At 33.4% G+C, this 22,769-nt stretch overlaps 3 protein-coding genes across 3 annotated transcripts; all 3 read left to right on the top strand.

Annotated features, from left to right (window-relative positions):
• The first annotated feature begins 7,918 nt into the window (after positions 1 to 7,918).
• Positions 7,919 to 10,691, top strand: LOC123703144 (UDP-glucosyltransferase 2-like). The gene is made up of 4 exons (XM_045651047.1): positions 7,919 to 8,796; positions 9,088 to 9,310; positions 9,981 to 10,200; positions 10,359 to 10,691. Exons 1-4 carry the CDS (start codon positions 7,975 to 7,977, stop codon positions 10,654 to 10,656), a joined length of 1,563 nt encoding a protein of 520 aa, XP_045507003.1. The 5' UTR covers positions 7,919 to 7,974; the 3' UTR covers positions 10,657 to 10,691.
• Positions 10,692 to 10,960: 269 nt separating this feature from the next.
• Positions 10,961 to 14,325, top strand: LOC123703145 (UDP-glucosyltransferase 2-like). The gene is made up of 4 exons (XM_045651048.1): positions 10,961 to 11,798; positions 12,731 to 12,953; positions 13,632 to 13,851; positions 13,997 to 14,325. Exons 1-4 carry the CDS (start codon positions 10,977 to 10,979, stop codon positions 14,292 to 14,294), a joined length of 1,563 nt encoding a protein of 520 aa, XP_045507004.1. The 5' UTR covers positions 10,961 to 10,976; the 3' UTR covers positions 14,295 to 14,325.
• Positions 14,326 to 19,703: 5,378 nt separating this feature from the next.
• On the top strand, positions 19,704 to 22,309 carry LOC123703024 (UDP-glucosyltransferase 2-like). The gene is made up of 5 exons (XM_045650894.1): positions 19,704 to 20,526; positions 20,671 to 20,893; positions 21,190 to 21,409; positions 21,607 to 21,855; positions 22,291 to 22,309. The coding sequence occupies exons 1-5, from the start codon at positions 19,705 to 19,707 to the stop codon at positions 22,307 to 22,309; spliced, it is 1,533 nt and encodes a 510-aa protein (XP_045506850.1). The 5' UTR covers position 19,704.
• Positions 22,310 to 22,769: the final 460 nt, after the last annotated feature.

The raw sequence follows: 22,769 nt of genomic DNA, 5'->3' as shown, positions 1-22,769 counted from the left end.
CAAATTTCATCTTTTTATACTGGCAATTTTTCATACAATATTTTCCTCATGGGTAATGCTAATACGCGGTTATTTTGCTGGCGGGAGTACGTATTTTTTGTAGTTTCGGTCGGGATGAATACATTTAAAAATGTGTTATGGTACCCCGATACTTCATTTGAGATTGTTTGGAACAGGGGAATAAATAGCGAAGCCTTTTGTTTGTAAAAAAGGTATTTTACGTTTACTTCGCTTGAGCGTTTTCATTACAGTCAAGTGAATGAAAAGTCTGTCAGAGAAACAAAGACTAAAACGAATAATATTATTAGTTTCTTCTAAAAATTCAACTTAACTATCGCAGTTCTTATGCATCTAAATATACTACATAGTAAAATCAAAGTCGCTTTCGCTGTCCCTATGAATGCTTAATTATTTAAAACTACGCAACAGATTTTGATGCGGTATTAATAGATAGAGTGATTTAAAAAAAGGCTTGCATGTATAATTTATTAGGTTTTATACACAGCAAGCGAAGCTGCGGGTGGAAAGCTAGAATTCCTATAAAGCATTTTGAAGGACCTACATACATTTTTTTCTAAGAATGACTCATATAAAATGCGTCATACAAAACTCAAGCGGAAGTCTCGTCAACCGCTAGTTATTGAATAAAAAGCTATGAAAATGCCTCGAACGTGTTATAAATATTCAGATGTGTAGATTTTTTCTTTGAACTGAAGTGCGTGAAGTCTAGGCGAAGTTATAGTTATAGTGTGGATCTAGCCTTATTTGCGTCATAGAATATCTTCTATAGTTTTAAAAAGCTTTCTTAGTTTCATTTAAAACTCAGTGTTTGTCTTATTAAGATTTTCCTGAAATAAAAATGCAATAAAGTATTCGTTTTAAAAGTAAATAAGAAGTTTCTTGTAGTGGAGGTGGTTATGGTTTCTAAGAAAAGTTGTGATTTATTCTTTCTCAACAATAGACATGTTTCGATCTACATAATATTATTCAGTATAATAAGTTATAATATTTATAATATATGAACGTTTCCGAACGAACGTTTTCGCAAACGAGCTATTATACTATTTTATGAGAAAGAACCTGCAGCAATTTATTTATTTAGAAATCATTGAAAAATGTACTTATTCAACACACATTGAAATTTCAAAGAATAATAACACAATATCCACTTTCTAAATCAGTTTTTACTCTTCAAGCAGAGAACCATCTTAAGCTAAAGTCACGAAAAACGCATTACCTTTTTACAGTTCGTGGCATTTGACATAATAAAACCTAGGAACCGGGTCTTAGAGAAAATCTAGTAAATTCTACGCAAAGATTTATAACAAAAAGACGCCCGAGATCGTTGTTAGCTCTTAAAAAGTTCACACTTCGTTAAAGTACTTTATTCTTTGAGTGCTGGGGTATATTTAAATTCTATTATGTTAGAGATCTTGTATATTTCTTTTATATACTGCCTGTTCTTTTAAGAATCTATTTTAAAAGAATTACGTAAAGATGTATCTTTATGTTTAACGGTGGCGTATTTTCAGTGACTATCTTTTGATACATTGAAATTATATTATAAAAAATGAGAAATTTTACAGATTTCATTTACTTAAAACTTTTCTACGGCATTGTGCTTAACCAGAATCTAAAAAAGGTAACAACCAGTTACAAACAACAGATTTATGACACTATTGCACGCCTCATAAGCGAAGCGTTGAGGTGGGTACTACTGTCACTTCGCGCAAAACATCTGATTTTTCAAACTTAAAATGTCTTTATGTATCATACATTGCACTTGTAAGATAATACATACACACACATATTAAGAAAAAACACTATTTTTAACGTTCATGATATTTTTGATGTCATTTTTGTTATTTAAACTAGTTAAAAAACAGTTTAAAAAAGTTCTGTCTTGGACGTCCGTGTGTCTGTATGTGCGGATCCTTTTTCTTGTTAACACGATAGCGACCGAAATACTTTACTAATCGAGTCTTTTTTTTTCTCTTACGCTTGAGTATGCTCAGGAATAGAACCCTTTCATTTTTCAGGGTCTGATTCGATGTGGTTTAATTGTTATTAAATAAACAAAAAAAATATAAATAAATAAATAAATAAATAAAACATTTATTGTCAACAGCACACAAAAACATACAATACAAGATTAAAAAAAAAACATTCAAAGTAAAAATAAGAGATAACAATACTTAGTAATAAAATATGTATAAGAAAATAATGCTGATAATAGGTATTGGACATTTCTCTGTTGACAAAAGGGACCAACTCAGTATCTGGCACGAATGATGAGATGGACCATTCGCACCACTGATTTTCAGTGGCCCCTTATGACATTTGGAGTTGACAATCACACACTGAACAATAAAATAATAAAAATACATTACACCTTAAACCTAAAAGAGATAAAAACAATAAAAATAAAGTAATGAAAACAAAATGAATAAAAGACAAAAAATAAAATAAAATAAATAAAACCAAAGGAGAAACAAAGCAAATCATGCAATCAAGATATCAAACACTTAAGAAAAAAACAATTGAAAATAAATAAACTTAAACTCAAACATCACAAGTTTTATTTTACACATTAAATATTACATATTTGCAAAGGAAGTTACACTCAGCGCCACCAAGTCCCCTATGGAGGGTTTAAAAGTAAGTGATTTCGATATTTGCGTCGAAAATTTTCCTTATTATATCGACTTTTTTTTTTTTTATAGTGTACTCAAAATTCACCATTATAAACTCGATTCTTTATTTTATAAGCCAAGGTTTAAAAAAATAAGTTGGTAGTCAGTCCCTTAAACCTGCGCAGTTTCACATCTAGGTGGGGCCACAAGAAAAATAGCTCAATTATTACGGTACCGCTTTCTTTACTTTTCCAAATGTTTTATTTTATTTCATTTTTATATTTATAGTCACGTACTCTTTATAAATAATCAATTTTATTGTAAAGGATGAGATTATGAGGCGTGCACTTTTGGATTTTCCAAACTATTTTATTTATTTTTTGCGTATGCTTATGCGTCCATATCTCGGAAACTATCCTCTTTCGGGCAAAAGTTACAGCGACTCTTTATTAGAAAGTAAAATTTCGCTTAAGGGGCAGATGCATTATGCATACATTTGATTTTCAGCTGATTACATCATTTAGCTAGATGTAATTAAATTCATGGAATTCATGTATTTATTTTAATTACTAATAGACAAGTCGAATAATTGCATAATAATATGTTGAGTGTTTGTTTTTGATAAGCAATAAGTACTTTGATAGCAAATTAGTATAAGTGTAATCATTATTTGTTAACCTTTGTAAATTAAATACAGGGCCATTTAATACACGGCCCTGAATAGGGCACCTTAAATAATTAAGATAACGATTTACATCTATACTAATAGATATTATAAAGCTGCAGAGTTTGTTTGTTTGAACGCGCTAATCTCAGGAACTACTGGTCCGATATGAAAAATTCTTTCGGTGTTAGATAGCCCATTTATCGAGGAATAGCTTATAGGCATATATCATCACGCAAGACCAACAGGAGCTAAGCAATGTGGGGCGAAACCGCGGGGAACAGCTAGTTCTAATATAAATTTAATATTAACTTAGAACAAACTGACAATCTACAAAAAATGTGTCGCCAAATGTGATGTAAATATTTTTTTAATAATAGTCCTCAGTAACAATTTCACAATATATCACAAAATATTAAAGTTTTCTATTTTCGAACCCACATCCAAAGCCACACCGCTTTATATTAGCAATTACTGAATAATAATTTAAAAGAAACAAGTTTAATACCTACATTGTCATCATCATCATCATCAGCCCATATATACGTTCCCACTCGACGAGGAAACGGCAGCCCACGTCATCATGGAATGTAAAGGGGTTGCGGAGTAGGTACAGGGCAAGATATCTGGGGTCTCCCGGGTCCCTCCCCGAAGCCTTTGGCAGCCCTCACAAGCTGCTTGGCTAATGGCTTCATGGAGGAGCTCGGGTGGTTTCAGTTTTAGCTGATTTCCCCCACCTCCCTCTCTCACGCAAAATAGGCGCTTGACGTCGAGTTGCGGAGAAATGCCCGTATTATTATTATTATGCGTTCCCACTGCTGGAACACGGGACTCCTATGAGGATAAAGGCCATGATCCACCTCGCTGGCCATGTGCGAATTGGCATGTAAGATTTCCCCACTAAAAAAAACGACATGTAACTCGTTGGAGGAGTGCCGCGGTAAAGCTATTGCATGCTATGCCTTCAAGCCACACCTCCGCCCGTCGGAGTGGGGAGCGTGAGGTTTTTTCGTTACGGAATTTCTCGATTCGGTCCCCGCGCTCAAGGCCCGCGATAGAAGCTACGCAATAGCTTAAAAAAAAGATGTGACATATCGTTAAACTTAAGTAGGTAAGTGAAAGTAATAATATATTATATTCCATCTTCTCATACTACATATTATAAAACTCACGTCTGAAAGAAATTCTTGGATAAAAAGTTCCCTATTCGATTGGGCCTAAGAATATTAATGTTGGCGAATAATCCAATCTGAAATATTTACCATTTTCATATGAAATCTAATACTAATACTAATATTCAGGATTACATTGTTATTCGCATGTCTAATTTGTATTATTATATTTTGATATTACGGTATCCATACTAATATTATAAATGCGAAAGTAACTCTGTCTGTCTGTCTGTTACTCAATCACGCCTTAACTACTGAACCAATTTGCATGAAATTTGGTATAGAGATATTTTGATACCCGAGAAAGGACATAGGCTCTCGGGAAAATGACGCAATCCCGGAAATCCTACGGGAACGGGAACTATGCGCGTTTTTCTTTGGCTGCGCGGGCGAAGCCCCGGGCGGAAACCTAGTGCTTTATAAAATAAACAATAATATTCCGTTACAAACTAAATATTATAAAATTACGTTTATAAAACCTTCTTCAATATTATATCGTAAATTACAAAGTATATATCTTTCGAATAATATTTATGAAACAAATCGGCAAATTTTTTGTCAAAAACATGGGTCACCAATAAAATGGAATTCAAAATAATTGACATTCAATTCAAATTCAAACCCAATCATTCATTCAACATTTAAATTTAATATCCGTTTTATTTTAGTGATAATTTCTATCCTTTCATCGTGAAACCTTTTAAAGAAATATTTGTAAATAGCTTCCGCCCGCGACTCCGTCCGCGCGGAAAAATTAAGATTTATTTTTTTCTTCCGGGATAAAAGGTATCCTATTTTATGCCCAGGTTAAAAGGTATAATTATACCAAGTTTCATAGAAATGGAACCGTTAGTTTTTACGTGATGCCTTCACATACAGACAGACAGACAGACAAAATTTTTTTTTAATCAGATATTTTGGTTTGGTACCGATCCAGAACACCCAATGCTATTTATTTTTTCAATTTTTTGTACTGAATTGACCCTTCTACAGATTTATTATAATATTATTATGTAGGATATTATATTTAATTTGTAATAATACGTCAAACTCCAAACAGACAAGGTTTTGAGAATTGACCGCAAAAGCGACAAAATCAATTCCCACATTAAAGGAAAACAGAAAATCCCTATTGAAAACCAGTGACATGCCCAATTAACAGAATGTAAAGCCAAGCGAATTCTCAAAGGCCTACTATTTTAGTTCTAAACCGTAATCATGCAAGTTTACGTTTGAAACAGTAGTGTCTCTAATTGGCAGATTTGACTTACAAATAAATTCTGTGACTAATGGCAGTTACAGACAGTGTTTGTGTGAGCGTCTGTCATTGATTTTAGTCGTTTTTCGGGGCTTTCTGACCTCTCGTAAGATTTAAGATACATTACGATGCGTTCGGTTTCTTGTACTAATGTTTTTATTTAAACGAATTTTATTTTGTTCTCTTACTTGTGGTGTTTATTGAAATGTCCTACCATTTTTAAAGATATAGATGCGTTTTACGATCTAAAATCAGGTACCTAATTGCCTGACTTGTGTAAACAAGCGAAGGAGATGTAATATGTTTCTTATCTAAGGGTGAAAGAGTGCGTCGTCTAGGCCAGTCCAAATAACAAATAAAACCAGGTTAATATTTATTTTACACATTTTTTTTTTTCTCTTACTCCCTATTGTAACCAATTTTAATTTATAATAATGAAGTACTTGCTAAGAGGCTTTTTGTGTATTTATATTAGAGGCAAGCTGTTTCTCCTAAACACAGGTTGCCCAGTAACCTAGCTAGGGAAACATTGGCTTGTATAAATAATTGTTTTGGTAGCCTTTTTATTTATATACTTTTACATGTATATTAATTGTATACCTATTGTAATAAATTGTAATTGTAATTATTGTATGTATGTATGTTTAATAATAATAATAAAAAATATTCCTGAAAAAAAGTAAAAAAATCAGTTGCTATGTTCGTACGAATCGAATCGAATGATTCACAAATATATCTTTAATTTTGTTATCACAATCGTATTTTTCGATATAATTACAAACTTAACATTTTCCAAGAACTTAATCAAGGGTGACTCAAACACACCTGTCTCGACTGAATTGGGTTGTTCAATCAATCAGGACAGGCCCTTTAGTAACAGATGTTAGTGCTTTGACTTCAAAAAGTGTATATTTAGTTTAATAGCATTCAAATGCTCTATATTTCCCATTAAAGTGAAACTTTTATTGCATCTGCATCGTCTCAAACTTTTTGGTCTGTGTAGCGCATGTCGCGTGACGCACGATACGTACAATAATTATCGTACAAATACGATAATTTTTAGTTAAATGTCTATATTGTGAAAAAAAGTTTCTTTTACCGTGGTTTCATAAAACCACACAACATTTTTTTTTTAGTTGAACTTCTTTATGCGCGTTGAGAGTAAAATTTCGAGGTCGTCACATGGCAATGCCGTCAAGTCATGGAGTAAGGCAGCGATTTTGATATCTTTGGATCTTGTCAAAGTAGTTAAACCTCTGACCTTAACCTCATGTGTGCTGAGCACACATGCTCTTTTTTGTTACTTATATCTGTGTAATTGTGTATATTTTTATTCTTATCTTGCTTCATTTGTGTGTTTAGAAATCTAATAATAGGCTACAGGCTATATCGCATTATGCATACCAATAGGGGCGGAGCAATGCGGCTAAAACCGCGGGACACAGCTAATTTACTATAAATTAAATTATTTTTGTGATATCGAAAAGCATGAATTCACATCGTGAAAAAATATGATAATCATTCAAGGATTAAAATGGTATCAAACGCTATGAGACTGCGTAATAGATACAGATAATTGATAGTAACACAATGATTACCAACTTAAGCCCGTAGTTTTGCTCGCACAGTTTTCCTATTAAATTAGTCATATTATTATGACTAATTTAAAATATTATCTTTTTTAATCCTTTTTTGTTTGCCTAATTAAGTACGTTGTAGATCACACTGCTGATTTTTAAAACTTTCATTATTATATTTTCATCAATATATTGTTGAAAATAATGTTTTATTTTAAGCACCGGATAACTCTACGCAATAGGTAAAAGGAAGGACGAAAATATTATTTTCCATATTTAATCTACATGCCAACATAGACCCGAATCCTCCCAAATCCGTTTATTTGTGTTTATGCGGGGGAATAAACTTCACATCTATAATATTACGAGTAAATATTATAATATTGTTTAAATAAATATCAAAAGACAGATTTTAAGAACACATCTAATAAAAAAATGTGACTGGAATTTATTAAAAGAAAAAATTTCGTAATTAGTGTTTGCGAAACTATCAGTCGAACTATGTATAATGTTTATTTAACAATATACCAAAAATAAGGTAACACAGTAACACATAATAATATAGATATAGAAATTTTATCAGTTTATTTATCATAACAGATAAAATAGCAACCTACAACAAATCAGTAAGCATAATTGAGTTCAAATATTCTATCGGTATTTAAGCATAATGAAATTATTAAGTACAGTTCTATCAATAGTTTTAATAGCAACTATAATTTCAACATCAAACGCGGCACGAATATTAGCAGTATTTCCAACACCATCGATAAGCCATCAAGTAGCGTTTCGACCGTTAACACAAGAACTAGCAAGAAGAGGCCATGACGTCACAGTTATTACCCCAGATCCTGCCTTTCCCAAAGGTCAGGCTCCAGCCAACTTGACTGAGATCGACGTCCATTTCTCTTATGAATTATTCGCAGGAATCTTTGACATGCATCAAGGAAATAAAGGAGGACTTATCAAGCAGATCCAGGAACTTGTTCAAAGTCTAACAAAAATATTTGAACAACAGTTGCAGGTACCAGAATCAAAGAAGTTGTTTGACCAGAAGTTTGATTTGGTAGTCATGGAAGCGTATGTACGACCTGCTTTAGGATTGGGTCATGTATTTAAAGCTCCCGTTATTCAAATCAGTTCATTGGGAACTGGTCCCACGATTTACAGTTTGTTTGGAGCACCATCGCATCCTCTCTTGTATCCATCTCCAGCTGCGCAAAGGCTATACAACCTAAGTCTACTTGAAAAAGCTGAAGAAATGGCAAAGAATTTATTCATTGAATATATATTTTCAACCACAGAAGAATTTGAATATCAAATGATGAAAAGAACTTTTGGTAACGACGTGCCGAATTATGAAGAACTAGAAAAGAATGTTCAGTTGTTATTTTTAAATGAACATCCGATTTGGGCGGATAATCATCCTGTGCCACCTAATATTGTTTACATTGGAGGTATTCATCAAAGTCCAGAGCGAGAATTACCTGAGGTAATGTTTTTCGATTATTGAAATACTTTTTAACGAATTCTTAACCGAATTATCTATTCAGCTAATTCAAAATTGGAAATGTTTATGTAATAGTATTTATTTTTCCAGATAAAAAATTATAGCTTGTGTTGCCGAACTTAATTTTGAAATTTAACATTGCATGTATATTGTATAGCCAAAACCTCATAGAACACTAATCTTAATAATGACAAATATGACCGCATTAAGATTTTTTAATAATAAATGTTATCAATATAATTTTTAATTAAATATATATTTTTTTTGTTTCAGGAATTTAAAACAATTTTAGATTCCTCAAAGAATGGAGTAATCTATATTAGCTTCGGTACCAACGTAAAAGCTTCTCTAATTCCACAAGAGAAAATCGCCGTTATGACGAAGGTTTTGTCTAAATTACCCTATGACGTATTATGGAAGTGGGACGGAGAGGAGCTGCCAGGAAAATCGAGCAATATAAAAACATTTAAATGGTTCCCTCAAGTTGACCTTCTAAGTAAGTGTAGATGATTTCTAGATTAAAATAATTTAAATTTTATATATTAAGCTATTGCATAGCTTCTATCGCGGGCCTTGTGCGCGGGGACCAAATCGAGAAATTCCGTAACGAAAAACCTCACGCTCCCCACTCCGACGGGTGGTGAGGCTTGAAGGCATGCAATAGCTTTACCGCGGCAGTCGGCGAGTGCCACACGTCGTTTTTTGACGTGACAACGTCTTATAATTCGATAGAGCCGTCTGCACGCACGAAAAAACATGACTCATGCGGCGTTACCTCGCTCTGACTCATCTGAGGCGTTCCATGTAAGGCTTGAAGTGCGAGCCAGAGCGCGGAACGAGTGACAAAGAAGCACAATCGGACGTTGTCACGTTCAATTATCGTCAGTAAACCGACTTTACAGACAACCAATTTTTTTTAATTCAATTTCTATTACCACTCCTATGTTTTGATGATTTTGTTACAACATCTCATGGCAGTCTTTGAGTCAACCACCAAACCATCACTGTTAACTAATTAAATATTATAAAAAATCTTCCCTTTTCTTTTTTTTAAAATTGTATCGTTTTTGTTAACAAAGTACCTTAGAATCACAATATTATTGTTATAATGTTGACAGTAAGAATTATCCAAATGCGGTATTTGAATTTTTGTAATATTTTTACAGAACACCCGAAAGTCAAGCTATTCATAACTCAAGGTGGTATCCAATCAGCAGACGAAACTATAAATGCTGCAGTACCTGTTATCGGTATTCCGATGATTGGTGACCAATGGTACAATGTCGAGAAATACGTAAAACATGGAGTTGGTCTGCAATTAGATATATCAGAAATAACTGAGGCAAATTTCGAGAATGCCGTGACTAGAGTAATTGAAGATAAAAGGTATGTTTAAAATTACATAATATTATGTATATAATATACATCAATAATGTTATTATGCTGCTGGGAAGAATAATCTGTTATTAGTTTCAACTGAAATTATTTCCTTTAAGACAAATGTTTCAAATCCATTCACTTCATTACCATATTATTCATTACAGTTTCAAGAATAACATGATAAAACTCCGTTCGCTCATGAGGGAGCACCCAGTGCCGCCACTAGAGCTTGCTGTGTGGTGGGTGGAGCATATACTGCGACATGGCGGTCAGCACCTGCGCTCCCCTGCAGCGGGGCTCATCTGGACACAGTATTATGAAGTGCCCTTAGTCCTCACTGTTTTAGGCGTGTGTTTTAGTGTCCTTGTAGTTACAGTTTTACTGGTATTGTCTTTGATACGGTTAGTGACGAAGTATGTTTGGGGCAAAAGTGATATACATAATAAGCAAAAAATTAATTAGGTAACTTATGTTAGTGAAATACAATATTTTTGGAATTTTCGTTTTTTTTTCTGTTGTCTGTTTTGCGATCCCTCTTTGAAGCATCACTATCACCCTATTTATTTTTTAGATTGATTATTATTCATTGTAGCAATATTCATTGGATGTATAAAACTTGAAAAAGGATTTGTCATATTATTAAAATCACAAGATAACTCTATTATAAGTTATATAGATATAATAATATAATCAGTTTATTTATCATACCAGGTTAAATAGTAATCTCGTATGTAATCAGTATGCGTAATTGGATTCAAATAATCAGTCGGTATTGAGACACAATGCAGTTACGAAGTTTAGTTCTAGTTATAGTTATAATAGCAAATATAATTTCAATAACAAATGCGGCACGAATATTAGGAGTATTTCCAACTCCATCGATAAGCCATCAAGTAGCGTTCCGGCCGTTAACACACGAGCTAGCAAGAAGAGGTCATGACGTCACAGTAGTAACCCCAAACCCAGCCTTCCCCAAAGGCCAGGCTCCAGCTAACTTGACTGAGATCGATGTCCATTTCTCTTTCGGTGACTCAGCGGAAGACATTGCCAAGCCTCTAGGAGATAAAAAAGAAAGTATCCGACTGATTCAGTCTACTTTTGAAGGTCTAATAGGATTATTTGAAATGCAGTGGCAAATTCCAGAAGTAAAGAAATTGTTTGATCAGAAGTTCGATTTAATAATCGTAGAAGAGCATATTCGACCTACTTTGGGATTAGGTCATGCATTCAAAGCTCCAATTATTCAATTCAGTTCATTGGGAAGTAATCCTCCTGTTTACAATATGTTTGGAGCACCTTCGCATCCTCTCTTGTATCCACATATAGCCGCACAAAGGCTATACAACCTTACTCTATATGAAAAGGCCGAAGAATTATTGAAGTATTTTTTCATAGAATATACTATGTCATCCATAGTGGAATTTGAATATCAAATGATGAAAAGAACTTTTGGTAACGACGTTCCGAGTTATAAAGAACTGGAGAAGAATGTTCAGTTGTTGTTTTTAAATGAACATCCGATTTGGGCGGATAATCATCCTGTGCCTCCTAGTATCGTTTACATTGGAGGTATTCATCTAACTCAAAAACGAGAATTACCTAAGGTAGGCACTGATCTTATTTTTAAAGTAAAACTAAAAAAAAAATACTTAGGAGATCAGCAATTTCATTACAAAATTTATCCCAGTACAAAATTTGTTCCTGGAGAGATGATATCAAAATCTTAAATATTATGTTAAGTGCTTATTTGAATTTGATATTTTTGATTTAATGGCATCCAAATGCTTTATAAAATATCTATATAAATTTATAAAGAATAGAAAAAACTCGATCACGAGGCGGGTCTCGAATCCACACTCTTTCGCGCCTAACCGGGGCGGATGCCTGACCAACTCAGCCACTTGTGACCCGCCAGAGCAATCGAACTTATTCTATTCTTTCAGTTTTATGTATCTATGGGACACAACGCGCGCCATCTATTGAGATTATTAAGAATCATCTCTACTAATATGAAACACTTTTCAGTGAATATAATATTGTAACGAAGGAACACATCTTTTTTTGTTGAATTTGATATTCTGGTTTATAAATATAAATTCACCTTGTAATCGAATTTTTTCTATTCTTTATAAATTTACTAGCTTAGGTACCGCCCGCGGCTTCGCCCGCTTTCTCTAAAACGATTTGAGATTTAAACTAACCTATCTCACAAGTTGGATCAAATTGCACACGGTGTGCGAATTTTATTATAATCGGTTAAGTGGTTTAGGAGTCCATTGAGGACAAACATTCTGACACGAGATTTATACATATTAAGATAAGTGCTTATTATTCCAAATAAATAAATGTAAGAAAGACAATATAATGGCTTTGTCTTCTGTTGCCAATATTCCCGGAGCATGAAGATGGCAATACCTCTGAAAATATTTTGTTTAATTTTAAAAGGATAATCATGGTTATAAATATGATAAACATTATTGCAATGAATAGGTGCAGTGACAAGCTTTCGTCTTAATATGATCCAATTTTGTTCCAGGAACTTAAAACAGTTTTAGATTCATCGAAGAATGGGGTAATATACATTAGTTTCGGTTCTAACGCCAAATCTTCCTTGCTTTCACCTGAAAAGGTTGCTGCAATGACGAAGGTATTGTCTAAATTACCATATGACGTCATATGGAAATGGGAAACAGACGAGCTACCAGGAAAATCAAGCAATATAAAAATTTATAAATGGCTTCCCCAAGCTGACCTTTTAAGTAAGTGTAGATAATATTTTCTAGATGCAGTTAATTTAAATCCATGATAATATATATTTTTGATGCCATTTCAAGTACCACCCCTAAGTGTTGAAGATTTTGTGACAACGTCTCACGATGTAAAGTCTCAGTCGTCACTCGTCAACACTATTTTATTTTTTTAATTATAAAACAAAACTGTAAACTTTAAACACAAAATTATTATATTGACTTGATAACAATTTAGGATGAAGTTTAGACATTTAAAATAATTCGCCGAGCGAATTGCAAATGTAGGCAAGCCTTTTAACCGACTTCAAAAAAAGGAGGAGGTTATCAATTCGGCCGGTATGTTTTTTTTATGTATGTACACCGATTACTCCGAGGTTTCTGAACCGATTTACGTAATTCTTTTTTTTTTCGATGCGGGATGGCGTCGAATTGGTCCCATAAAAATTTTATTCGGATAGGCCCGGTAGTTTTTATTTTATGAGCATTTTTGTCTGTAGGTATTTGTAAATTTTGCAAGTGCAAGTTTGAAGTCGGTTGTTTTTAACGCAGTTATCACTTGTTATGTTTAATATTTATTTAAATTTTATTTTTCATTTGTTTGTAATTATGATATAACTAAAATTATAAAAGTACCAAATTTTCCGGATGCTTTTTTACATTACGTAATAATTGAGATATTTTTTATAGAACATCCGAAAGTCAAGCTATTCATAACTCAAGGAGGTATCCAGTCAGCAGACGAAACCATCGATGCTGCCGTACCTGTTATAGGTATACCAATGTTTTATGATCAATGGTACAATGTCGAGAAATTCGTTAAACATGGAGTTGGTCTGCAAATAGAATTGTCCGATCTTACTGAGACAACTTTTGAGAGCGCAGTGAGAAGAGTTATTGAAGATAAAAGGTCTGTATAATATAATATTGGATAATAGCGTTATTTTGCCGCTGGCAAGAATGATTTGTCATTAGTTTCAACTGAAATTATTTCCTTTAAGACAAAATGTTTGTTTCAAAATCCATTCACTTTATTACCATATTATTCATTACAGTTTCAAGAACAACATCATAAGACTCCGTTCGCTCATGAGGGAGCATCCAGTGCCGCCACTAGAGCTTGCTGTGTGGTGGGTGGAGCATATACTGCGACATGGCGGTCAGCACCTGCGCTCCCCCGCAGCGGGGCTCACCTGGACACAGTATTATGAAGTGCCCTTAGTCTTCACTGTTTTAGGCGTGTGTTTTAGTGTCCTTGTAGTTACAGTTTTACTGGTATTGTCTTTGATACGGTTAGTGACGAAGTATGTTTGGGGCAAAAGTGATATACATAATAAGCAAAAAATTAATTAGGTAACTTATGTTAGTGAAATACAATATTTTTTGGAATTTTCGTTTTTTTATTTATCTGTTGTCTGTTTTGCGATCCCTCTTTCACTCCTTTGGAAATAGAATTTCCAAAAATCCTTTCCTAGTGCTCCCCAAGACTGCTTAAGAAACCTTCGTACCAAATTTTAACTTTCAACCCTTACTAGTTTCGGATATACGTTGCTCGTCAGTGCGACACACAGTAACTCATAAAATGCCTCATAGAAGTCAATTATTGAAAACAAAGCGTTGTCTGATTAAGATGATAATACTTGAAGTTGCATTACTTCCAACCAGCGTAGCGAATTCCCATCTATATCGTGACCTCAAATCAATACCTGTTTCATTTGGCCATAGCAGCTATACGAAAAAAGTAATATATTGTTAGCACCTTGGACCAGACCAGACAAATGTTAGAAACGCTAATTAATATAAATAATCTTTTTTTGATACCAATTTACTTTTTGTCTAGGCCTTTTTATACCTATTCTGTCTAAAATAATTGCAACAAATGATGTGCAGTATATAGCCGCCATCAATGATCCTCTTGTTTGTATATATGTTACCGGAAATGTATGTAATCCGTCATTGTATACAATTCCTAGGAAATGAATGTAATTCCTAAAATCGCACGGAAATGTGTGAAATAAATTATTTTATACACATTTCCTAGGAAATCTGTACATTTCCTAAATAGCGATCGGAAATGTAAAACATTTAAGATATTGATATTATGTCGCAGGTAAATTGTATAATCTGGCCGTTTACAAACGGTCGGCATTTTGTAATATGCCGATAATTCGTAATCAGAAATTTTTGGTTTGGATAAGGGGGTGGGTTAGGTAAGGTTGGTATTATTTAAGAATTTTGGAAAATGACGAATTTTCGGCATATTAAAACAGCGGCTAGCTGTTGTAATGTAATACGGCGGATTAAACAATCCGACTGCCACAGATATACGCGGGGACAGCGGGACGAGGGGACTGATTACTTGCCAATTGAAAATTTGCTTTTATAAGAATAAATATAAGTTGATTTTGTGATATTTACGTTAACAGTTAACCCTTAGCTGGTATCGCCTTTTTTGGCAACAATACCGGTATCGTGGGTCAAATTCTACCCATACCAAACAATCTGTTGTAGAACGTAGATTTTTTATTATTTGTATAAAATATGGTTAGATAAGAAATAAAAAATATTTTTTTTTACAAAATTAACTTTATTTAATTTTAGAATATAAAAAAAATATCATGTTTTACACGCATTTGTAAATAACCTTATTTTTTGGCACTTTTTGGTTAATGTGAACTTAAAACATCAAAAAAAATAAAAATGTTAGAAAAACTTTAACTAAAATATATTTATGGCACTTCTCATATCTTTATTATAACAAAAAAACAAATTGCTTCTGAAATCAGCATAAAATAAAAAAAATGACAACCAAAACCAAAATGACTTCTACCATCAACTATCATCCTCATCTTATTCACTCTCATCTCTCGTATTTTCGTTCCTCGTATATTTTCTATTATTCTCGTATCTCCTCTTCGTTTTCACTGTCGTCAGAACTTACTCCAAATACACTGTCTTCTAAGCAACTAACAGATTAGGGATTGTCTCGATCGCTGATGATTTCGTCGTCACAAAGTTAGTTTACATTTGGTATTCTTTAATTTTTTAATTCCAAATCATCACTTAAGTCGTTCATCAACTCCTCGATTTGTCTGTCGTTCAAAAAGCCCTCCAATGTAGTACAAATAAACAATAAAACCAAAAAAGTAAGTAATTACACTCAGTGAAAAAAGTTACTTATTTGGTGTCGTGGGTCGAACGTGACCCAGAAAGCTACTTACCTCCGCTCCTAAGATAGTCACAGTTCTGCACATCTACCCACCGCTGCAGCTAGCGACGCACTGAGAATACTTAGAAGCGCACAGTCGTTGCATAAATATTTAAAGAATTATAACCGAAAAAGTTCGCTTCTGGGTCAAATTTGACCCACGATACCTGCTAAGGGTTAATAGATAGTTGATTTTAAAAATGTTAATTAGTAAGATAATAATATGAACATAATATTATTATTATTTTACGGTATGACTGTTACCCGATTGTATCAATAAGAGCTAAGTATAATAAAAAAAATTAACAACGTGTTGTATTACATAAAGCGCGTTACTTTACACATTTCCTAATACGATATTGGAATTGTATACAATTCCGAGGAAGATTATACATTTCCTAGGATATCCATGCATTAAATAGTTTTTTAAACAATATTTTATACATTTCCTAAATGGTATCGGAATTGTACACATTTCCTAAGATTTGAAAGAAGAAAGAAAGAAAGAAAATACATTTATTTCAAGGACATAATAAACAAAATCTTAAAACAATAAACAAAACATAAAAAAAGTAAATTTAAAAAGAGAAAAAAAAAATAAAATAAAACAATTTGCACGGTAGTGTGTCCTCGAAAAAGGGTGACCAACTCAGCTAAATACTGTACGACACAAGTGTACGCACAGCGCTGGTTTTCAATGGCCCCTAAACGTTGTTGCAATTAGAGTGACCTCCATTCCAACAGTAAAATATAGAAATAAATAAATAATAGTAATAAATATAAACAATTAAACTAAACAAAAATAATACGTCTGTGTGCAGAGTTAAACAAAATTAATAGAATAAATAATAATATGATGTAGTTAGGTATGTAGTAATAAATATAGATAAAGGTAAGTTTAATTAACATAATATTATACATTTGATAGATTTACATTTATTATATAGAGACAGATAGTTATACTATTTATTATATTTATGCATTAATCATCATCAGTAGCCACTAAGGTTGGATCTGTTTCTCAAGTAATATTATAACAGTGTATTTTTTTTAAAGTTCTCAACCGCGCGGAGGCTAGGCAGCGGCGGTAATAAATTGTTCCAACACTTAGTGGCACTGTATTTGAAGCTACCTCGGAAACTGGCAGAGTGGTGCTTAGGAATCATCAATTTAGTCGCTGCTTGTCTCGTTTTGTACGCTGCCTGATGATCTCCCATCCAAACCAACTTTTGAAAAAGGTATCGGGGAGACTCAAACTTAATAATATCGAAAAGGAACGAGGCGAAATGGAGTCGTCGTCGATCGTTTCCATGTTTAACAAACAGGCTTTATTTAAAAATGGCGTAATGTGCTCCCGTGGGGGAATGTTAAAACAGAAACGGGCACATGCGTTTTGTACGCGCTGTATTGCTCGTTTCGTTCGCTTCAAAATCCGCCTACCATATACCACATCCATGTAATTAAACTTAGATAGGACAAGGCGGTCACAAAGCCTTACACGAAGTTCCGTATTCAGATATTTTCTAATTCAGTACAGAATTTTTAAACGATAGAAACAGTTAGCTATTGTAACATTAATATATTTTTCACATCGTAGATTTTCGTCAAAAATGATCCCCAAGTTTCGAGCTTCCGCAACACGTTTTATAACTTTGTCATTAATAGTTACTGGAATGAGACAATTTTGAATGGAGCTAACTGCTTTAGGTGTACCTAAAACCATAAACTTCGACTTATTAGGATTTAGGACAAGTGAATTTCGGCTTGACCATGCGGTTATTGAAGCTAAGTCCAAATTTAAATTGTTTATTGCGGAACATGTTTCATCCGGGTAAAAGGAGGTAAAAAGTTGAACATCGTCAGCAAATATTATGTGATATTTGCATGATTTTATTTGCTTTACGATATCGGCACTATATAATATGAATAAAAGGGGTCCTAAAATAGAGATTTGTATACAATTCCTTGATTTCATACATTTCCGATAACATAATATATAATATCACTAGCTTTCCGCCCGCGGCCCCGCCCGCGTTTTCAAAGAAAAACCCGTTCCCGTAGGATTTCCGGGATAAAACCTATCCTATGTGTTAATCCAAGTTACCCTCTATGTGTGTGCTAAATATCATTGTACCTAATCGGTTCAGTAGTATTTGCGTGAAAGAGTAACAAACTCACATACACACATACACATACATCCATCCTCACCTACCTAACCTATCCTGTGTCCCGGGGTAAAAAGTATGTCCTTTCTCGGGTATCAAAATATCTCTATACCAAATTTCATGCAAATTGGTTCAGTAGTTAAGGCGTGATTGAGTAACAGACAGACAGACAGAGTTACTTTCGCATTTATAATATTAGTATGGATGGGCCGCCATAGTAAGCAGCCTCTTTTTGAAATTTGATGTGGTAATACGCAGAACGTTTCGAAAATTCTTAAGTCCTTTGTCAGACAAATAGTAGTTTCTTTCTTTATTTCTTTAATTAACTAATAAATGGTTAATGCTTGTGTTTCTGTTGAACTGGTTTGATCATAATATGGAAATGTTTTGGAACAGTGTTTCGTGTAGTCTTAAAAAACGAGTACAAGAATTGACTACTAAGCTTGTACTAGTTCATAGTATATGAATCATATTGATGTTTTTTCGCACTATTTACGTGAACGAAATTTTACCAACTAATTAAAATGGAAACGAATCAGTGTACCAACGGTACACTTTGATGTGTTTTGTGAAGTATTCTGGATTTCTGCTTTTTCTTGTAAAGTCAAAATATACTTTAGCAAATAAATAAATAGTAAAGCATGCTTGTCTCACAATCTCGAAAGAGGTAAATTTGCCGTCACATTTTATTTTCCATGTTCACACAGGCTCGTGGATATAATTAATATTTTTTTATTTATGACCCCTATAACACAGGTTTAACCTAGCAAAGGGGTCATTGTTTAAACTCTGTTTGTAACAAAATGTATGTACCTGCAAATTATATCTGTATATTCCTTGTGTTTGTGTTTTTGAGTGAAATAAACTTTATTTATTTATTTAAACAATAACCTAGTTTGATAGCCTGACCATTGCCAATTCATACAGAATGTATTTTTACAAAAAACAACAAAAAAAGAGGGAGGTTCTCAATTCAACCATATTTTTATATTTGTCAGAACTTTTGACTCTGCAAACAGATTTTGATGATACTTCCTGTTTATTTAAAAGCTCTTTACTTCTCTTGTTTTCTTCCATTTTGTTCCATTTCAATTTGATCCAGGTTTTACTATGAAAACATGGAATCATGAGAAAAATAGCACCAATACGCTTTTTAAGCATCATGTCGCACTATTCATTTTTTTGATTGATTATTATTTACTGTCGCAATATTAATTTGATGTATAAAACTTGGAAAATGATTAATCAAAAAATAATCACAAGATAACTCTACTATAAGTAAAATAGATATAATAATAATATAATCAGTTTATTTATCATACCAGGTTAAATAGTAATCTTGTATATAATCAGTATGCAGATTCAAATAATCAGTCGGTATTGAGACACAATGCAGTTACCAAGTTTAGTTCTAGTAATAGTTTTAATAGCAAATATAATTTCAATAACAAATGCGGCACGAATATTAGCAGTATTTCCAACACCAGCGATAAGCCATCAAGCAGCGTTTCGACCGTTAACACACGAGCTAGCAAGAAGAGGTCATGACGTCACAGTAATAACCCCAAACCCAGCCTTTCCCAAAGGCCAGTCTCCAGCTAACTTGACTGAGATCGATGTCCATTTCTCTTCAGATGTCTCAGCGGAAGACTTTGCCTTGCCTCAAGGAGATAAAAATGAATGGATTCGATTGACTCAGTATATGTTTAAAGGTTTAACAGTAGCATTTGAAAAGCAGTGGCAATTTCCAGAAGCAAAGAAATTGTTTGATCAGAAGTTTGATTTAATAATTGTAGAAGCGTATATTCGACCTACTTTGGGATTAGGTCATGCATTCAAAGCCCCAGTTATTCAATACAGTTCATTTGGAACTAATCCTTCTGCTTACAATATGTTTGGAGCACCTTCGCATCCTCTCTTGTATTCACATGTAGACGCACAAAGGCTATACAACCTTACTCTCTATGAAAAGGCCGAAGAATTATTGAAGTACTCTATCATAAAATACATTATGTCATCCATAGTGGAATTTGAATATCAAATGATGAAAAGAACTTTTGGTAACGACGTGCCGAATTATGAAGAACTAGAGAAGAATGTTCAGTTGATATTTTTAAATGAACATCCGATCTGGGCGGATAACCATCCTGTGCCACCTAATATTGTTTACGTTGGAGGTATTCATCAAAGCCCAGAAAGAGAATTACCCCAGGTAAGGATTATCTAACGATCTCATTTATTAAGAGGAAAACGTATTTTTTACAAACATAGAAATGACTCATTTTTCCAAAAATATAATTCTGTATACGGAGCATGAGATGGAATGGGATGAGATTTTTGTTTTATTGTTTTTCAGGAATTTAAAACAGTTTTAGATTCATCGAAGAATGGAGTAATATACATTAGTTTCGGTTCTAACGTCAAATCTTCCTTACTTCCACCTGAAAAGATTGCTGTAATGACGAAGGTTTTGTCTAAATTACCATATGACGTCATATGGAAATGGGAAACAGACGAGCTACCAGGAAAATCAAACAATATAAAAATTTATAAATGGCTCCCTCAAGTTGATATTCTAAGTATGTTTTAAACCGACAAGGATAGATATTAATGGAAAAATGTCTGATGCCGATATAATTTTCGGCCACTTAATCACCACTGTTAATTAAGGATTTCCACATAATAATATATTATGAACTTTAGAGATGTACATTAATTTGTTCGTTCAACGAAAATCAAGATGTTTATTTATTTATATTTTTTGTATATAAAATTAAATCAATAAAATATCGAAGGCTACCAATGACATGCTCTATCATAATAAAAAAATCCAAATCGATTTCTATATTAGGTAATAATTGAGATATTTTTACAGAGCATCCGAAAGTCAAGCTATTCATAACTCAAGGAGGTATCCAATCAGCAGATGAAACTATCAATGCTGCAGTACCTGTTATCGGTATTCCAATGTTTGCTGACCAATGGTATAATGTCGAGAAATACGTGAAACATGGAGTTGGTCTGCAAATAGATCTGCCTGAACTAACTGAGTCAACTTTCGAGAGTGCAGTGAGGAGAGTTATTGAAGATAAAAGGTCTGTCTGAACAATTAGGTTATTCTGCTGCTAGAAATAATGATGTGTTTAGTTTTGTATGTGTTGGTTTCAACTGAAATTACTTGCTTTTATAGCATCTCATTTTGCACTTTTACGAAAACTTACGTTCTAAATGTATCCAATAAAATTTGCTCTACATATTTCAAATCTCACTCACTAAATATTATCGATTGCAGTTTCAAGAACAACATGATAAGACTCCGTTCGCTCATGAGGGAGCACCCAGTGCCGCCACTAGAGCTTGCTGTGTGGTGGGTGGAACATATACTGCGACATGGCGGTCAGCACCTGCGCTCCCCCGCAGCGGGGCTCACCTGGGCAGAGTATTATGAAGTGCCCTTAGTCCTCACTGTTGCAGCTGTATGTTTGAGTGTCCTTGTAGTTATAGTTTTTCTGGTATTGTCTGTGGTACGGACAGTGAGGAAGTATGTTTGGGGCAAAAGTGATATATGTAATAAGCAAAAAATTAATTAGGTAACTTATGTTAGTGAAATACAATATTTTGGAATTTTTGTTTTTTATTTATCTGTTTTTGTACATCTGTTGTCTGTTTTGCGATCCCTATTTCACTCTTTTGGAAATAGAATTTTCAAAAACTCCTTCCCAACCAATACATAGTATATTTGTGAAAAAAGCGTGGGGTGCCATGTAGAATGAAGATACGTATCTATTATACAATCAGCTCATGAAAAGCGTCCCACGCTTTTTTCACAAAAATACTATCTATGTATTGGTTATTGCTTGATTCCTAAATTAAGAATTATTTTCTACTTTTTAGTTGTAAGTATCTATCTTGAAAGCGTGTTTTTTAGTTTTTCAAAATTATGTTTATTTAATACTAAATTGCAATTTTTACGCAGAACGTTTCGAAAATTCTGAAGTCCTTTGTCGGCCAAATAGTAATTAATTAGTAAAGGGTTAATTGCTTGAGTTTTTGCTGAACTGGCTTGATCATATGGAAATGTTTTGGAACAGTGTTTCGTGTAGTCATAAAAAACGAGCACAAGAATTGACTACTAAGCTTGTACTAGTTTATAGTGGATATGATATCATATTGACGTTTTTTCGCACTTTTAACGTGAACGAAATTTTACCAACTATTTTATGGAAACGAATCAGTGTACCGACGGTACACTTTGATGTGTTTTGTGAAGTATTCTGGTCTTCTGCTTTTTCTTGCAAAGTCAAAATCTACTTTAGCAAATAAATAAATAGTAAAGCATGCTTGTCTCACAGTCTCGAAAGAGGTAAAATTTCCGTCACACTTTATTTTCCATGCTCACACACAGGCTCGTAGAAATTATTAATTTTTTTCTACAATTATTTATGAGCCCTATAA

This window comes from Colias croceus, chromosome 25, assembly GCF_905220415.1.
Source record: "Colias croceus chromosome 25, ilColCroc2.1".
NCBI lineage: Eukaryota > Metazoa > Arthropoda > Insecta > Lepidoptera > Pieridae > Colias > Colias croceus.
Note: the sequence above shows the minus strand (reverse complement) of the source record. Positions and strands in the feature narration are given on the sequence as shown.

Coding starts and splice junctions, on each gene's coding strand:
- LOC123703144 (XM_045651047.1), top strand. CDS start 7,975: ATGAAATTATTAAGTACAGTTCTATCAATAGTTTTAATAGCAACTATA. Junction 8,797..9,087: donor CAGAGCGAGAATTACCTGAG/GTAATGTTTTTC, acceptor TTTTTGTTTCAG/GAATTTAAAACAATTTTAGA. Junction 10,201..10,358: donor AGAGTAATTGAAGATAAAAG/GTATGTTTAAAA, acceptor TATTCATTACAG/TTTCAAGAATAACATGATAA.
- LOC123703024 (XM_045650894.1), top strand. CDS start 19,705: ATGCAGTTACCAAGTTTAGTTCTAGTAATAGTTTTAATAGCAAATATA. Junction 20,527..20,670: donor CAGAAAGAGAATTACCCCAG/GTAAGGATTATC, acceptor ATTGTTTTTCAG/GAATTTAAAACAGTTTTAGA. Junction 20,894..21,189: donor CCCTCAAGTTGATATTCTAA/GTATGTTTTAAA, acceptor ATATTTTTACAG/AGCATCCGAAAGTCAAGCTA.
- LOC123703145 (XM_045651048.1), top strand. CDS start 10,977: ATGCAGTTACGAAGTTTAGTTCTAGTTATAGTTATAATAGCAAATATA. Junction 11,799..12,730: donor AAAAACGAGAATTACCTAAG/GTAGGCACTGAT, acceptor ATTTTGTTCCAG/GAACTTAAAACAGTTTTAGA. Junction 13,852..13,996: donor AGAGTTATTGAAGATAAAAG/GTCTGTATAATA, acceptor TATTCATTACAG/TTTCAAGAACAACATCATAA.